Source organism: Hypomesus transpacificus, chromosome 12 (genome assembly GCF_021917145.1).
Source record: "Hypomesus transpacificus isolate Combined female chromosome 12, fHypTra1, whole genome shotgun sequence".
NCBI lineage: Eukaryota > Metazoa > Chordata > Actinopteri > Osmeriformes > Osmeridae > Hypomesus > Hypomesus transpacificus.
Genome location: NC_061071.1, coordinates 7,212,592 through 7,227,860, shown reverse-complemented (window position 1 = coordinate 7,227,860; position 15,269 = coordinate 7,212,592). Strand labels below are relative to the sequence as shown.

General features: G+C 44.6%; 2 protein-coding genes across 4 annotated transcripts in view; both read left to right on the top strand.

Moving 5' to 3' along the window:
• Window positions 1-44: 44 nt before the first annotated feature.
• On the top strand, window positions 45-7,440 carry timmdc1 (translocase of inner mitochondrial membrane domain containing 1). Its single transcript, XM_047031583.1, has 8 exons — window positions 45-146; window positions 755-1,043; window positions 3,711-3,876; window positions 3,997-4,085; window positions 4,290-4,357; window positions 4,457-4,535; window positions 6,058-6,168; window positions 6,281-7,440. Exons 2-8 carry the CDS (start codon window positions 775-777, stop codon window positions 6,429-6,431), a joined length of 933 nt encoding a protein of 310 aa, XP_046887539.1. The 5' UTR covers window positions 45-146; window positions 755-774; the 3' UTR covers window positions 6,432-7,440.
• A 186-nt stretch (window positions 7,441-7,626) lies between these two features.
• The window catches only part of LOC124475060 (ATP-binding cassette sub-family C member 4-like), a 16,049-nt gene continuing 8,406 nt past the window's right edge, over window positions 7,627-15,269 (top strand). For 2 of the 3 annotated variants that reach the window (XM_047031577.1, XM_047031579.1), the window contains exons 1-16: window positions 7,627-8,429; window positions 9,062-9,172; window positions 9,408-9,528; window positions 9,635-9,859; window positions 9,975-10,064; window positions 10,732-10,895; window positions 11,328-11,453; window positions 12,333-12,582; window positions 12,759-12,866; window positions 12,983-13,072; window positions 13,167-13,358; window positions 13,585-13,679; window positions 13,789-13,875; window positions 14,003-14,099; window positions 14,379-14,591; window positions 14,688-14,825. In XM_047031577.1, coding sequence (XP_046887533.1) covers window positions 8,365-8,429; window positions 9,062-9,172; window positions 9,408-9,528; window positions 9,635-9,859; window positions 9,975-10,064; window positions 10,732-10,895; window positions 11,328-11,453; window positions 12,333-12,582; window positions 12,759-12,866; window positions 12,983-13,072; window positions 13,167-13,358; window positions 13,585-13,679; window positions 13,789-13,875; window positions 14,003-14,099; window positions 14,379-14,591; window positions 14,688-14,825 — 2,172 coding nt within the window. In that variant the 5' untranslated portion in view covers window positions 7,627-8,364. Of the gene's footprint in view, window positions 8,430-9,061; window positions 9,173-9,407; window positions 9,529-9,634; window positions 9,860-9,974; window positions 10,065-10,227; window positions 10,569-10,731; window positions 10,896-11,327; window positions 11,454-12,332; window positions 12,583-12,758; window positions 12,867-12,982; window positions 13,073-13,166; window positions 13,359-13,584; window positions 13,680-13,788; window positions 13,876-14,002; window positions 14,100-14,378; window positions 14,592-14,687; window positions 14,826-15,269 lie in introns of those variants that run through there. The other variant, XM_047031578.1, reaches the window with a different exon arrangement.

The following is a 15,269-nucleotide window of genomic DNA, read 5'->3' as shown; positions in this document are numbered from 1 at the left end:
CCACCGTATGGGGGCGCTGTTTCAAGTGTTTGAATGACAAACCAAACAGCACGACTGGCGCCGGGTGGAAAGTCACGATTGAGAATGCTGTTACTGATGGGACTTCTGTCAAGTGTCAAACCACAAGGACGTTTCGCAAATTAAAGGTAAAACACAGCAAACATGTTCAACTGTAGTGTGATTTGTATAACTTTCATATCGTATCATGTATCAAATCGTGAACACACAACACACTGACCCTCATGCTAATGTTATGCTAGCCTATACTGCAAAGCACAGTTCAAACCGGTCACACGGTCAGTACAGTAGCCGTGACAGTTCAATGTTAGCTTGCTACAGGACTGTTAATGGTAGCTAGCTTAGCTATCTCCCTATCTTGCACCCAAACGTCCTCCAGCTATATCTAGATTATAGATATGTACAAAATCACCAATAACTTACTCTTATTGTACAGTACCTTAGCTACAACACTAGTACCTATCCACTCTTCAACTGCCAGCTACAGTTGGCTAAACATATTGGCCAGAGCTTCTTAAAGAATCTGGGAAACCCGGCCATTGTTATTTAACTAGTATGCTTGAAACACGTTAGCTCCAACGCTGTGATAAACGTCTACCTAGACTAACGTTTGGCAGCGAAAACAAACTTTCAAGAAACGTTTTGTTATTTGCGGGGAAAGAGCGGGGGCTCGTTAAGGATGATATGAAATATTTCAGCTGACGTTACTAGCTCATGTCCATGTGTTTGCCGATAGCTCCTGCCCGTTGAAGCGTGATGCAGCCTGCGTGCCCCCCGGCGACCGGTTCCCTACCCCCCTGTCAAGAGAAGGCAGATTCAGCGCCCCAGGGTGGACTTTGCACCGGGCTACTGCAGGGGCTTCTCCAGCTTGCCGCTCCCTCTCTATACCTCCCTAGGGTCCATGCAGCTGACGGTGCCTCCAACTCAGTACAGATCCCTTCCCCCAGGCCCCTGCCCAGCAGCATAGGCAAACCTGAGTTTCCAGATACGGGATGGGACCGCGTTAAGGATCTCTTTGATAGGGGGTCAGTGTGACAGTAGGAGCTAAATCTTTTTTTGCGTTTTGGACGTCCATATGGACGTCCATAGACTGACGGCGATGGCTGCTGATCTTTGTATGGATGGACGGACGGCGATGCTGTTCAGAGTGCCGTCCATAGAGGGAGCAGATATTTTGGACGGCGATGGATTAGCAGGGACGTCCCTCGTGCCGTCCATAGAGGGAGCAGATATTTTGGACGGCGATGGATTAGCAGGGACGTCCCTCGTGCCGTCCATAGAGGGAGCAGATATTTTGGACGGCGATGGATTAGCAGGGACGTCCCTCGTGCCGTCCATAGAGGGAGCAGATATTTTGGACGGCATCATAGCCGTCCATATGGACGGCGATGCTGTTCAGAGTGCCGTCCATAGAGGGAGCATATATTTTGGACGGCGATGGATTGAATGTTTAGCAGGCTGTTGAGCTAACAGAACTGCCGAAGGCTACCATAGCATGTAGCTAGCTACATTAACTTTGGATGACTCAATCTTTTGTCAAGTTAATTTGTATGAATTGCATGTTAGTGCAATATTTACGCCTTTATTCTGTTTTTTTTACATAATCAGCAGTATGATCTCATGACAATATAGACTTGAAAAACAATATGTTATGGTTTGGGTTTGCCTATAGGCTACATTTATTTTAATTATTTCGAGAATTGTTAATAAAGACTCATTTAAAAGGTTAACATTGTGTTATGACCCTATGAAATACATTGCCATTTAGGTCTTTTAAACCGTCAGTTTAAAGTGTTTTATGGGTGGATTTGAAGCCACCAGTCAGTAGCTCCAATCTTGCGCACGAACTTTGCGCACGGAGACAAACGCAAAACAACAAACACTCGCTTGGAGCGGAGACCAATGCAAAACACAATACGATGTGTTGAGCCAAACCAAAGCCGTCAAAGGCTACCATGAATGTAGCTACAGCAACCGTGGATGACTCAATAAGTTTTGTCACGTTATTTTGTATTAATTGCATTTAAGTGAAGGCTATATATTTACGCCTTTATTTTATTTTTAACATACAAAAGTAGGCCAATCAACAATATAATCTCATGACAATACAGACTTGAAAAACAATATGTTATGGTTAGGGTTTGCCTAGATATAGGCTACATATATTTTAATTATTTCGAGAATTGTTAATAAAGACTCAATTAAGATTTTAACATTGTGTTATGACCCTATGAAATACATTGCCCTTTAGGTCTTTTAAGCCGTCAGTTTAAAGTGTTTTATGGGTGGATTTGGAGCCACCAGTCAGTAGCTCCAATGTTGCGCACGAACCACTTTGAGCGGAGACAAATGCAAAACGTAATAGCCTATGGGCCTAACACTCCAAATGTTAACCTTTTAAATGAGTCTTTATTAACAATTCTCGAAATAATTAAAATAAATGTAGCCTATAGGCAAACCCAAACCATAACATATTGTTTTTCAAGTCTATATTGTCATGAGATCATACTGCTGATTATGTAAAAAAAAACAGAATAAAGGCGTAAATATTGCACTAACATGCAATTCATACAAATTAACTTGACAAAAGATTGAGTCATCCAAAGTTAATGTAGCTAGCTACATGCTATGGTAGCCTTCGGCAGTTCTGTTAGCTCAACAGCCTGCTAAACATTCAATCCATCGCCGTCCAAAATATCTGCTCCCTCTATGGACGGCACTCTGAACAGCATCGCCGTCCATATGGACGGCTATGACGCCGTCCAAAATATCTGCTCCCTCTATGGACCGCACTCTGAACAGCATCGCCGTCCGTCCATCCATGCAAAGATCAGCAGCCATCGCCGTCAGTCTATGGACGTCCATATGGACGTCCAAAACGCAAAAAAAGATTTAGCTGCCTCTCCAGTGTGAACCTAACCCAGTCCTTAGTGTCTATTTTCTATTGCCTTTTAAACGCACCCACCTGAGGTCTTAACTGCTTGACACATTAGGCTATGTATTAAAATCCAGCGGTGCATACAACATGCATTCGTTCACAAATTGGGCTGCCAGGTCCATGCCTTTGCTATGTGCATATATAAAACGCTAGATTTCCATTTGTAAAGACAGAATTCAAGTGGCACTGTGTAGAACTGAATATCAAAAGATGCGGTTTCAATACAATTTATTTAGTTCGAACAATTACATATGATTAAACAAAGCACTTTGTGATCAGTCATTACGAAGGTGCTAACCACAGATCGTTCGCAAGAGTGATAAAGGACATTCAGATAAGTTCTCCCTTATAAGAACAGAGAACAGATATTACAAATCAATCAATACAGCGGTCACCGTGATTGGTCAGTGACAGCTTAGGACAATAAAACCCCCAGGCCAGGTCCTTGTCCTTTAATGTAGTGATTCTCTTTCTCTAAGTTTATGAGGCTCCAACAGATACCAGCCCATTGTCCTGGGGCCAAAAGGTTCAGGGCAGATGGGTCAACTGACTAATCCTGAATTCACTCTCCCCAACTTGGGTGCCCTAGCTGGCCATTGATTAGATCAGTCTTACCATTTGTTTAAACACAACCTCAGTCTCTTATACTTTGTACCTATGTCAACGAATGCCATTACACATTACACGACTGACAACCACACCACCCTCCTCCCTGTTTTGTACCCGTCTCTAATCCAATCTGTTTTCCCTGCAGTGATATGCAGGCATGGCCAGAGGAGCTGACCAATGTGGTGAAGAGTGGCTTTGCTGCCGCCCTGGTTGGGATGGTCTACGGAGGCCTTCCGGCCGCCAGGCATGCCAGAGAGAGGTTCATCCAGCTCAGCCAGGCCGAGATCTACCACAGCCGAGTGGAAGCCGTGGTCAGTGGGGTCGTGTGCACGTGTTCCGTCATGCACGTGTGCAACGCCGGTACATGTGCGGCTGGGAATGTTAATAACGTGTTCAATGAGGCTCTGGTGTCGTTGTGGTTCTCCCACTAGCGCTCGGCCCACAACGCTGCCGTCCGAGGCTTTGTGAGGTATGGCTGGAGGTGGAGCTGGAGAGTAGCAGCCTTTGTCACCTTGTTCAAGTAAGGACAGGAAGGTGTCTTTGCGGAATTTTATTTCCAGTATGAATTTTACTAGATGAATGACGTCATGCGATTTTGTCTAGTCTTCTTTTTTTATGTACCCAATGATCATTTCTTGACCACACCCCCCCTCCTTGCTCTCTCTCTCTCTGTCTCTCTCTCTTGCTCTCTCTCTCTGTCTCTCTTTTTCTCTCTCTCTTACAGCACTGTAAGCACAGGACTGTCTGTGTACAGGGATAAGTATATCACCAGTCACTATGCAGCAGCAGGTGGTGAGTCACTCAAATACACTCAAAACAGATGACCTTATTATTGGATTCATTTCAGTCATGTTTCTAAAGACAAGGGTTGTGTTTTTTGTGTGCGTTTAGCTGTGACCGGGGGCCTGTTCAGACTAAACCTGGGTGTTGGTGGACTTGTGGCAGGCACAGTAATAGGAGCCTCCATGGGGTAAGAAACACTAAGATACTGGGATTTAGTCTTCTTTTTCAGTTAGCCATTTGAATGAGTTGTCATCTGTGACTTTGACTATGAGATCCTCTGTGTGTTGCAATGAATTCCGGAAGCCCTGTGTGTGTGGATGCAGGAACAACAAATTATATTTACCAGGGACACCTTGATACTGTTATAATGGAGGAGTATTAAGATTGCTGCATCTAGTTTCAGTCACACCCTGACTGTGCTCTTGTGAGTGAAGAATGAGAAAATCGAACAAATCAAAACTATTAACTACGTACCATCTGTCACACACCGACAGTTCAATCTTTATTGGGCATTCTTTCAAAATTCTCCCCTCTGTAATCAACTTTTATGGTCATTATCTGCTTGAATAACATGTTGTGTGTGAAGAACTGTGAATGTGTGTGGACAAGATAAGCGAGAGGTCAGTGGTCTTAGGAAACAGCAAGACACAAGGCAGTAAAACAGTTTGTGACCTTGAGAGAAGGAGAAAGAAGAGCAGGGAACAGGCATCTGTTTACCTACAGTTTGAATGCAATGTCGATCCCGAAACCCTTCCAAACAAACTATAAACCCCATTAACAATGCCCCCCCCCTTTGTCCTCAAAATAGATTTAGCCTTGTTAGTATCAATATTTTGCCTTATCAAGAATTTGAATGTCACAAACTTCATAGTAAAAAAAAAAAGATAGCTAAGGGCTGTGTGTGTGTGCGCGCGTGTGCATGCACACATGTGCGTGCTACACTCTGGGAAACAGATGCTCCCTTCCCCATAACCCTCTTGTTTCCCAGCTGCACCCCGTCCCTGCTATGGGTGCCAGAGGGACCCATGTGGTCCGCACTGGGCTGTGTTCTGGATCAGGAGGGGGGGGGGGGGGGGGGGATGCCAAGGCAGCAGCTGCCCCTCAATATCACCACCTCTTTTGCTCCAGTTCAAACCTTGTTGGGTTTGTTCTCTTCTCCTTGTCCCTTGTTATCTGTCATGCAGGATAACCTTGATGGTTAACACAAGAGGGAGGGAGGGGGGGGTTACACTGTAATAAACTAAGAACAGTGTGGGGTGTTGCCGACCGTGCCTCTCCATCTATGCCTCGGTGCCCAGCCACCTGGAGCGTTTGATGTGTGCAAACAACCCCCTGCACCACAGCCAGGTGCGAAGGGGCCAAACAAGCACAATAAGCAGCCAGCCAATCAAATAGCACATCATGCTCCAGATCTCACTGAAACCCTGGCCTATTCTGACACATGGTCATGGGGGGTTGAGGCAGTCGCGGAGGGGAATCTCAGCTCCCCTCCTTCCATAGTGGCCTTGTCAGTTTGTTTTGCTTGCCAAATGAATAGGTTACTAATTAAATGTTTACACCACTAAGCCAATCTTCTACTCATACGTTATTGACCAAATTCCAGGCGTCTTGAGTCTCATTTTGTTCAAGACTAAGACTTACGGACCGGCCAGCGATGCTGGAGACTAGAAGGCTGGCATTGTAGTATCTGCTATCACCTGTGTTCCCAGGGTTCCGGCTGGAGCCCTCATCATCGCGATGCAGAAGCTGTCGGGGGAGACGCTTCGAGAGAGGAGGAGAAGGGAACGCAGAGAGCTGTATGAGCTCAAGCTGACTGAATGGTAGCTGCCCTCTGACCTGTGATTGTACTGTCACCATGGCCTTTGACATCACCGTTAAGGTCCCTTTCATGTGAGTCACTGATCTGAACATGTCTTCCCTCCCAAATGAAAGGATGGCCCGTTTGCAGTTGACAGACGACCTGATCGGGGACTTGAGTTCCACATCACAAGCCCAGGAAGCTGAGCAGGACCTGCAGAAGATCCAGGAAATCCTCAGCCTACCCCGGAACGAGGGTGTGGCCCAGGACTCGGACAGCCAATGACAGTGGGCAAAACACTCCTTTGCGTGTCTCATGTACAATGACGTCGTACCTTTCCTTGTGAACAGACTTTTTGAGAGCTCCCTCTCTGAGGGCATGCTAGGTTAGGTTCAAATCCTTTTTAGTTCTCTTTTCATACACAGTCATTTGTCTGATCGTACTGAATTGTGACTAAGAGCATGCCAGTTTAAGCTGTCTGACAGAAAAGCTGACCCACAAGCTTTATGACCTGCCCATTCAGCTGCTCATCAAGCTCTTGATTCGTTGAAAAGAGACCATGGTATCTGACCTTGAACGGAAATGTGTTGATCTGGGAAGTTCCCTGTGCAAACAAGTCAAGAAATGTCTCACTGCCGATGTCAAAGTGTGGACTTCCAAGGGCCTCCCTCCAACCTGTTATGACAACTTCACACTTTTGTTTCTGCTTTCAGATAAACTTCTGGGAAAAAAGAACCACTTTATCTTGTTGGCCTGGTAGTGTGTGTGTGGGGATATTGTTTATGACTTGCGTGTTTATGGTGGACACTATTCTCATCAACTTGTGACTGTTTTTTAAAACTGTTCTTCACACGACACCTTGGCAAAAAGCATGACTGGTCAACAGGCAGTCATCATCCCCTCGTCTCTCTCTGTCTGGTCTGCTTCTCAGTGCTCTGGATGTGGTTGCCGGGCCTGTCAGCAACTGGGTCAGACGCAGCCCCTGCTGTAAACATGCCACACGGCAGCTGCAGCTGGGCTGTCCCGGACACTGGCTCTAATGAGCAGACGTCCAGGATAGCCAGGGGCCAGACCAGAAGAACCACGTATCACATCCAGCGTCGATATTGAGGGCCAGGAGTTAGGGTTAGTGATTCAGGATCACATCCATACGTGTCGTGAAGAGCATTTTCAGCGTTAAGTTTAATATGTTACGGGTGAGGAAGATGGATGCGTTGGTTTTGTCCTCGTTTATAGTGTTAATGTACTGAACGAAAATGTTTATGGAATGGAATTTGTGTTTATGGAATGGAATTTGTGTTTATGGAATTTGTGTCTGTTTTTTTCCGATTTAAGGGAGTGAACTGAGCTTGTGTAATTGTCTTACTGGATTGTGACTTTGGATACCTCACAGTGTGTTTGCAGTGCCATCTACTGCTGAAGTGTTGGTACTGTGCTAAGGCAAAGGATGCTAGGGTATTAAAAGTATAAGCATGCAAGCCTTCTATGTAACTTAGACTCTGAAGCCTTTATAAATTGATCGTAGTATGTTTTTCCATCAAGAAAAGCATTCAGCAAAATTAAGAATATGTTTTTGTGGGTTTGGGAAAGTTACACAATACTTACCAGGTCACTAGGCTACTGTTCTAACGAAATTAGAACAGATACATTTCACATTTGTAGTGTTAATGACCACATGGCTGAGCAATTCATACAAATCACGTAGCCTAATCGAAAATAGAGTGAAAACGATATATTGATAGGATGTTGTATGTTACAATCCATATCACGGCAATTTGTATCAACGTCTTGCACTTACATTACGCTATTCAAATTAAGGTCACTGGCCTTTTCTCCACGGAATACAGTAGAAAACATCTCTGGTAGGTTATCCTATTGAAATCAGTCATGGGACAGGGGTTCGAGACGGGTTTTAGATTGTCACGTGACTAAACTTTTCAAGACTTTAGTGTTGCATAATATCTGGCCAATCATTCACATCACTACTTCTTCGTTGTATTTGCTCAGCTTATCACAAGGGGACTTGATTGGGGGGGAAAGTAAAGGCTTCAGCTGATTATTTTCTTACATTCCATGTAGTCTTGCGTTTCAAGCAACGTTTTAGAAGTACCTACATATTCTGTTACTGGGCACCACCTGACGCATTCGCTTCTCCATGGGGCACTAAATATAGCAGACTGGCCTCTATTTAACCATTTTGGTTTGATGCCAAAGCGCTATGGAACAATTAAGGAGAGATAATCCATTGACAAAAGCTAATTTCATTTCAAAATTGTTTTTTTGGTAAGTAAACTTGTTGACGCATACACATCCGACGCTTTGCGATCGGTTGTTCAGGGCAGCTTGCAGCAGTCGTTCTGATTCATTTATTTAGTTTTGTCGGGATGGCCGGTTGCATGTTTCTAATTCAAGATAGATAGCGTAATTGTCCTCAAACTGACAGCGAGACGATATCTTCCAATTTATTGCCAATCTAAGGCAGTTGTAAGTTTTGAGCACAGGGTAAAACAGAACATAATGTACAGCTTCTCTTTCCAGCAACAACCGATTAGGCACATTAAGTTTTTTATGTGATTTGACCCAGAATGAACACTTTGTGCGTGCTAAATTAGAGCAAAACTGTCGAAACTGCCTAAAACCAAATAATTTGATACTTTACAATAAAAAAAACATTATTATTATTAATAATAAAGTAATAATACAATGATAAAGTACTGACACAAGGGTCTGCATGGAATAACCAATACAAGGGTCACTGGTCATAATTGTAAGCTGCTTTGATAAACAGCTTATGCCTTCATTTTTTGTTTTCAACGTTAATTAACTTTACGTTATTTTAACGTTAAGTACACTGAAATCATACCCCAACAAGGAGAACGCTCTCCGACTATTTCTTTCTTTTTCCTTTGCATTAGCTGGTTAAACCCATTTTTTCGAATTGGTCACAAACGGAGGCTTGAGGAAGATGACATGTATGAAGTGCCCACGGAGGATGGATCAGAGAGATTGGGAGAAGAATTACAAAGGTTCAGTATGTTACGCTACAGTAGATGTGAAACATAAAAATGTTTGGGTCAAAATGGCAAAGTAATACAACACTAAACAGCATGTGGTTGTGTCAATATTAGTTTTAGAAAAAAATGCAAATCCAATTGTCACCCTTTTCCGGTTGAATACTTTTTTTATTGTCTTTTTTTATTCACTCCTGGAGGATCAGTATGTGCTTAGAGGAAGATTCAGTCAGTGATTTGTGTCTTTCAGGTTCTGGAATCAGGAGGTTGAACGAACTACTAAGGAGCTCCGAACACCTGAACTGACCAAAGTCATTATCAAGTGCTATGGGAAATCCTACGCGGTGCTGGGCATCTTTACTTTCATTGCAGTATGTCTATGGGCAGGGTGTTTTATTTGGCTATAATCAATAATAATCAATACTTTTATGTTGAATCCATTTCAGTTTATCACTATTGTCTTTATTCTCAAAACAGGAGGTGATAAAAGTGATCCAGCCGGTCTTCTTGGGGAAGCTGATCTTGTACTTTGAGGACTATGACCCAGATGACATGACAAAACTGTATGAGGCCTTAGGCTATGCTGCTGGTTTGTCTGTGTCCACCCTTGGCCTGACCGCCTTGTACCACCTCTACTTCTACTACGTCCAGAGAGCAGGCATGAAGATCAGAGTGGCCATGTGTCACATGATCTACAAAAAGGTCAGTATGAGTGTTGATTTCACGTACCGTGTGTCCTACAGTTCAAATGTGTATTCTGTATATTGTATGTATTATGTACACTTTGCAGTGTGCGATCATATCAGTGTGTCCGCAGGCCCTTCGACTGAGCAGTTCAGCTATGGGAAGGACAACCACCGGACAAATTGTAAACCTCTTGTCAAATGATGTGAACAGGTTTGATGAGGTGAAAAATTACCCTTTGCATGTACGCTCACGTTTGTTTTGACAGAAAAAAGAAAATCTTCTAGTGACCCAAATCATAGGAAGTGATGTATTTCTGAAGTGTGGAAAAGCTCTCTTTTATATGGAATCAATTGAACTTAAAACATTTCTGAATCTGAATTTCCCAAGATCTAAAACCTGTACAGGTGGAAAATAGCCCGGTACCAAAGGAACCACAGGGTGCCCATCCCATTTAGGATCAGGCCAACCTCCACACTATGTATGAGGAACTAAAATGTATATTGTCTTCATATTTAAGTGCTTACCTAACCTGTTCTGTGCCTCGGGCGTTTCTGTACTTATCAGCCCAGGTTGGGAGGAGTTTACACTTCAGAATAGGAAGCACTGTTAGGTGGAGTAGGACTGTAAGGAAGGACAAGAACAATCCGTCTATATCCACAAAATGTTATTATAATAGCCCTTTAACACTATGTCTCATCAAGCTAGGGTTGGCCTTATTGTTCAGGTGTGTGTGTGTCATAATAATCCATCTGGTTTGCAGGAATGTGATGTACCAGTGTGGTTAGAACTGATTGGACACACTGTTCAGCAGGTTCTGTGGGAGTCAAGGAAACTCTTGTAGGTCTATGCAGTGAAATCTTACTCCAGTTCATCTCTTTGTTCTGTAGGTTACCATCAACCTGCATTACCTTTGGGTCGGCCCCCTGCAGGTGGCTGGGGTCACTGTGCTCCTGTGGTATGAGGTTGGACCCTCGTGTCTGGCTGGCATCGCAGTCATCGTCCTCATGGTGCCTCTCCAGACCCTAGTGGGGAGACTCTTTGGGATCTTCAGGTCAGTTCCAGGAAACGGCTTAAGCTCAAAGAAGATGCAGGTCCACTTTACGGTTTATTGATGGATGAAAATCCAACCTCAATTGTGCAGGTACAAAAAAACATTAAAAAAAAAAAAAAAAAAACGATGAAATAACGTAAGACAATTCTCACGCGCCTCATTGATTTTCCTTGCGCTATGTAAATAAACAGGCTACATAGTGTTCTCCAGTAACAGTACACTCAATAAGTATTGGGGGAGTAAAGTCAAAATTGCTGTACATTCAGGGTAATAAAAATAAGATTAAAAGAAGAAATTAGAGAGAAGTGGAATGTATCACCTTTTATTTCTGTCTGTCATCACACACTGTGCTTCACAGACTGAGAATAACGGCACTTTTAGGTCTTCTCAGATTAAAATGCAATTGCCCTGACTGTCATGCGGCTCCCACAGGAGTCAAACCGCTGTCCTCACAGACGACAGGATCCGCACCATGAATGAGGTGGTGTCTGGAATCAGGATCATCAAGATGTACGCGTGGGAGAAGCCCTTCTCAGCACTGGTCCATGAAGTAAGGAGGTAACGTGGAATGAGTCAATAATACATCTATGTGTCTTACTGTCATATATACCCATATGGAATGTATTGTGCGGGAATGTTGGGACAGCTGTCAGAGCTCAGTTACAGTTTAAAGTGTACAGTCACAGTGGGCATATTTTTGGTCCTTGGCTGAGAGCTCTCTCTGTCCTCTACGTTTCCTCTCTGTTAATATATTTCAAATAGTATATCTTAAAAAAAAAACAACCACAAACACTTGAGATGTTTTATGTCTGGTACCCTAAACCAATTTCCCCAGCATGACAAGTTATTAGAGACCAACTACTGTGAAGCTGTCAGCTTTATATACGTTGCATGACAAGATGTTGCCCAGACATGCTTTTGACTGTTATATTTTCATGTCAATGTGCATTCCATGGCTGTTGTAATATGCCTGCAGCTATTTGTGGAATGCTTGTTCTCTAAAGACACGAGACAGAGATTACAGTCTGTATTTCCTATAGTTTAATGATAACAGTGTTTTTGACTCTGTGCCCAGAATCTCACCAGACTGATCATGCTTTCTCTTCTGCATGCTATAGATCTGTGGTGCTGTCTCCTCTGCCTGCTATAGATCTGTGGTGTTGTCTCCTCTGCATGCTATAGATCTGTGGTGTTGTCTCCTCTGCCTGCTATAGATCTGTGGTGCTGTCTCCTCTGCATGCTATAGATCTGTGGTGTTGTCTCCTCTGCCTGCTATAGATCTGTGGTGCTGTCTCCTCTGCATGCTATAGATCTGTGGTGTTGTGTCTCCTCTGCATGCTATAGATCTGTGGGGCTGTCTCCTCTGCATGCTGTGGTGTAAATCTGGCTTAAAGTGGATAAGAACCAATATACATTTAATGTTTGCCATCTTCACAGAAAAGAGATCAACCAAATCATGAACAGCTCCTACCTGCGAGGTCTCAACATGGCCTCCTTCTTCGCGGCCAGTAAGGTCATCGTCTTTGTGACCTTCACCGTCTACGTTCTCCTGGGGAACCCCATCTCAGCCAGCCGGGTGTTTGTTACCGTGTCCCTCTACGGAACCATCAAGCTCACTGTCACCCTCTTCTGTCCTCTGGCCGTTGAGAAGCTGTCTGAGTCCATCGTCAGCTTTCGCAGGATCAATGTAATGTTTGAGTTTCACTTCCAACACGTTTGTGTAAAGACTGGCTCGTTTTCCTATGCTACTCTTAGCCTACGAAGATTCAGTAGAAAAAGTTTTCAGAATTTAGCAGGGAAAATGAAGTACGGAGACAATTGTTTCTGGTGTGACATCACACATGTTTTTATTCCCATCACCAGAACTTCCTCCTGCTGGATGAGATTGAAAGACCAAGTGTGGGACTGTCACATGATGAGAAGAGGCCAGCCTCAGTGGAGATCCAAGACTTGGTCTGCTACTGGGACAAGGTACATGTTCAACCAAAGCTCTTCTACATTATAGGCTGGAAAAAAAAGGTATTTTGCCACTGCATGGTCATTTCAAACATTGTGGTGACATACGGCAAGAACATTTTCCTCTGCAGAGTCTGGATGCCCTGTCTCTTCTGAACGTCTCCCTCACAGTGACGTCAGAACAGCTCTTGGCTGTCATTGGACCTGTTGGAGCTGGAAAGGTCAGAGGTCATAGGAGCCTCCAGTTGTCAACTGTGCCCTCATTTCTGTGACTGACTATTTTGTGCACAAGCTCAATTACTACATTTCCCACAGTCCTCTTTGCTCAGCTCCATCCTTGGAGAGCTGCCTCATGACAAGGGGGTGCTGAAGGTCCGAGGTCAGCTGGCCTACGCTTGCCAGCAGCCCTGGGTGTTCCCTGGAACCATCCGCAGCAACATCCTGTTTGGTAAAGAGTTCCACCCCCTGAAGTACGAGAAGGTTCTGAGAGCCTGCGCCCTCAAGAGGGTGAGACAGCACTCTAGCCGGCACTATATTTAGCTTGTATATATACATCCAGAAAGTGTAAGGCCTTATTTGGTATGCAGAATATATCAATTTGGATCCACATGGGTCCCATAGTATAACCTTTAATACTTACCCGTGACCCTCAGTAATAGCTCTCAGTAGCTTCTGCTGGTGGTGAAGGACCTGTGTGAAGCCCTCTGCTCAGTTCTTTGTTCTGTGTGTCCAGGACATGGAGCTGCTGCCAGACGGAGACCTGACTCTGATCGGGGACCGAGGAGCCACCCTCAGCGGGGGACAGAAGGCTCGCGTCAACCTGGCCAGGTAGGAGGAGATAGACCTTCTGTTCCTGTAGGTTATGGATGTCACCACCTGGATGTCACCAGTAATGCACACCAACCCTGATGTGAGATGGTGTGTCTGTGTTTGTCAGGGCTGTGTACCAGGACGCTGACATCTACCTGCTGGATGACCCTCTGAGTGCTGTGGATGCGGAGGTCGGGAGACACCTGTTTGAACAGTGAGTCTGACCTACTGACAAGCCCCCACCACATGGTGATGAGGAGCCTTAACCAGAACTGACGGTTTAACTGAATTGTGAGTTGTCTGTCAGTTTTTCTGTCTTTTGGGGTGCCTTGTCCTTCCAGGTGTATCTGTGGTCTGCTGAAGCATAAACCTCGTATACTGGTGACTCACCAGCTGCAGTACCTGAAAGCAGCAAACCAGATCCTCGTCCTGAAAGAGGTGTGTGTCACGGCATTCCATTCCACACATACTGTTTGTTACCTTTCACATTAAAAAAGAGAATTCAATAACTTAATTGTCTCTTGGCTGCGGTATCCGGAAGCTGAGTTGTTTTTCCACTTGTCTTCTACTTAGCCTCAGTACATACTCTAAATGCCTCTCCTCTATCAGCCCTTGTAAGCGGCTTGTTAAACAGTTGGAGGGGTACGATCCTTACTAGCTTTGAATTGAAAACGTACACATACAAACACACTCGTAATGTGTATTTGTGTGTGCCAGGGTCACATGGTGGCACGGGGGACCTACAATGAGCTGCAGTCCTCTGGTCTGGACTTCACCTCCCTGCTGAAGAAGGATGAGGAAGAGGAAGAGCAACCTGCCCCAGGGACAGAGACCAGCAGCCATTCCTCACAAAGACTTGCCCTTTCTCAGAGTTCTTGTTCCCAAACATCTTTGCCACAGACAGTTACAGATGGAGCAGATGATCTGCCTGTGGGTACATACCTTTGTGACGTCTCGTGGCAACCACGATTTAGGAGCTATTTGACTCACCTGAACATTATATAAAAACGATGTGTCTGTTTCCAGGTGCAAACAGTCAGGAGAGCAACGGAGGAGAGTCGACTGGAGGGGAATATTGGCTTCAGTGCCTATGTGAAGTACTTTCAAGCAGGCGCCAGCCTCTTTCTGCTACTGGCCACATTCCTGCTGAGTGTGACAGCCGAGGTGTGTATCACCCAAGCTGGTGGTGTTTATGGCCATTCTGGCACCCTAGGCATGATCAATTATTTACTATTGTTAACACAACATAAATAAAAGTGCCATTATGAAAATGACAATGACAGCAGGTGCCCAAAAATGCCAGTGGCGACCGCATAAGTTGCCTTTGCCTAGTGCAGGCTGAAGGAGGAGAGCCTAAAACAAAAGATAAAATGCTGTTATTTACAGTGTGGCCCTATGCATAGTTTTGATGTTTCACATTTACATTTAGTAATTTAGCAGATGCTCTTATCCAGAGCGACTTACAGTGAGTACAGGGACATTCCCCCTGAGGCAAGTAGGGCGAAGTGTTTTGCCCAAGGACACAACGTCATTTGGCACAGCCAGGAATCGATCAGCGACCTTCTGATTACTAGCCCGATTCCCTGACCGCTCAGCCATCTGACTCCT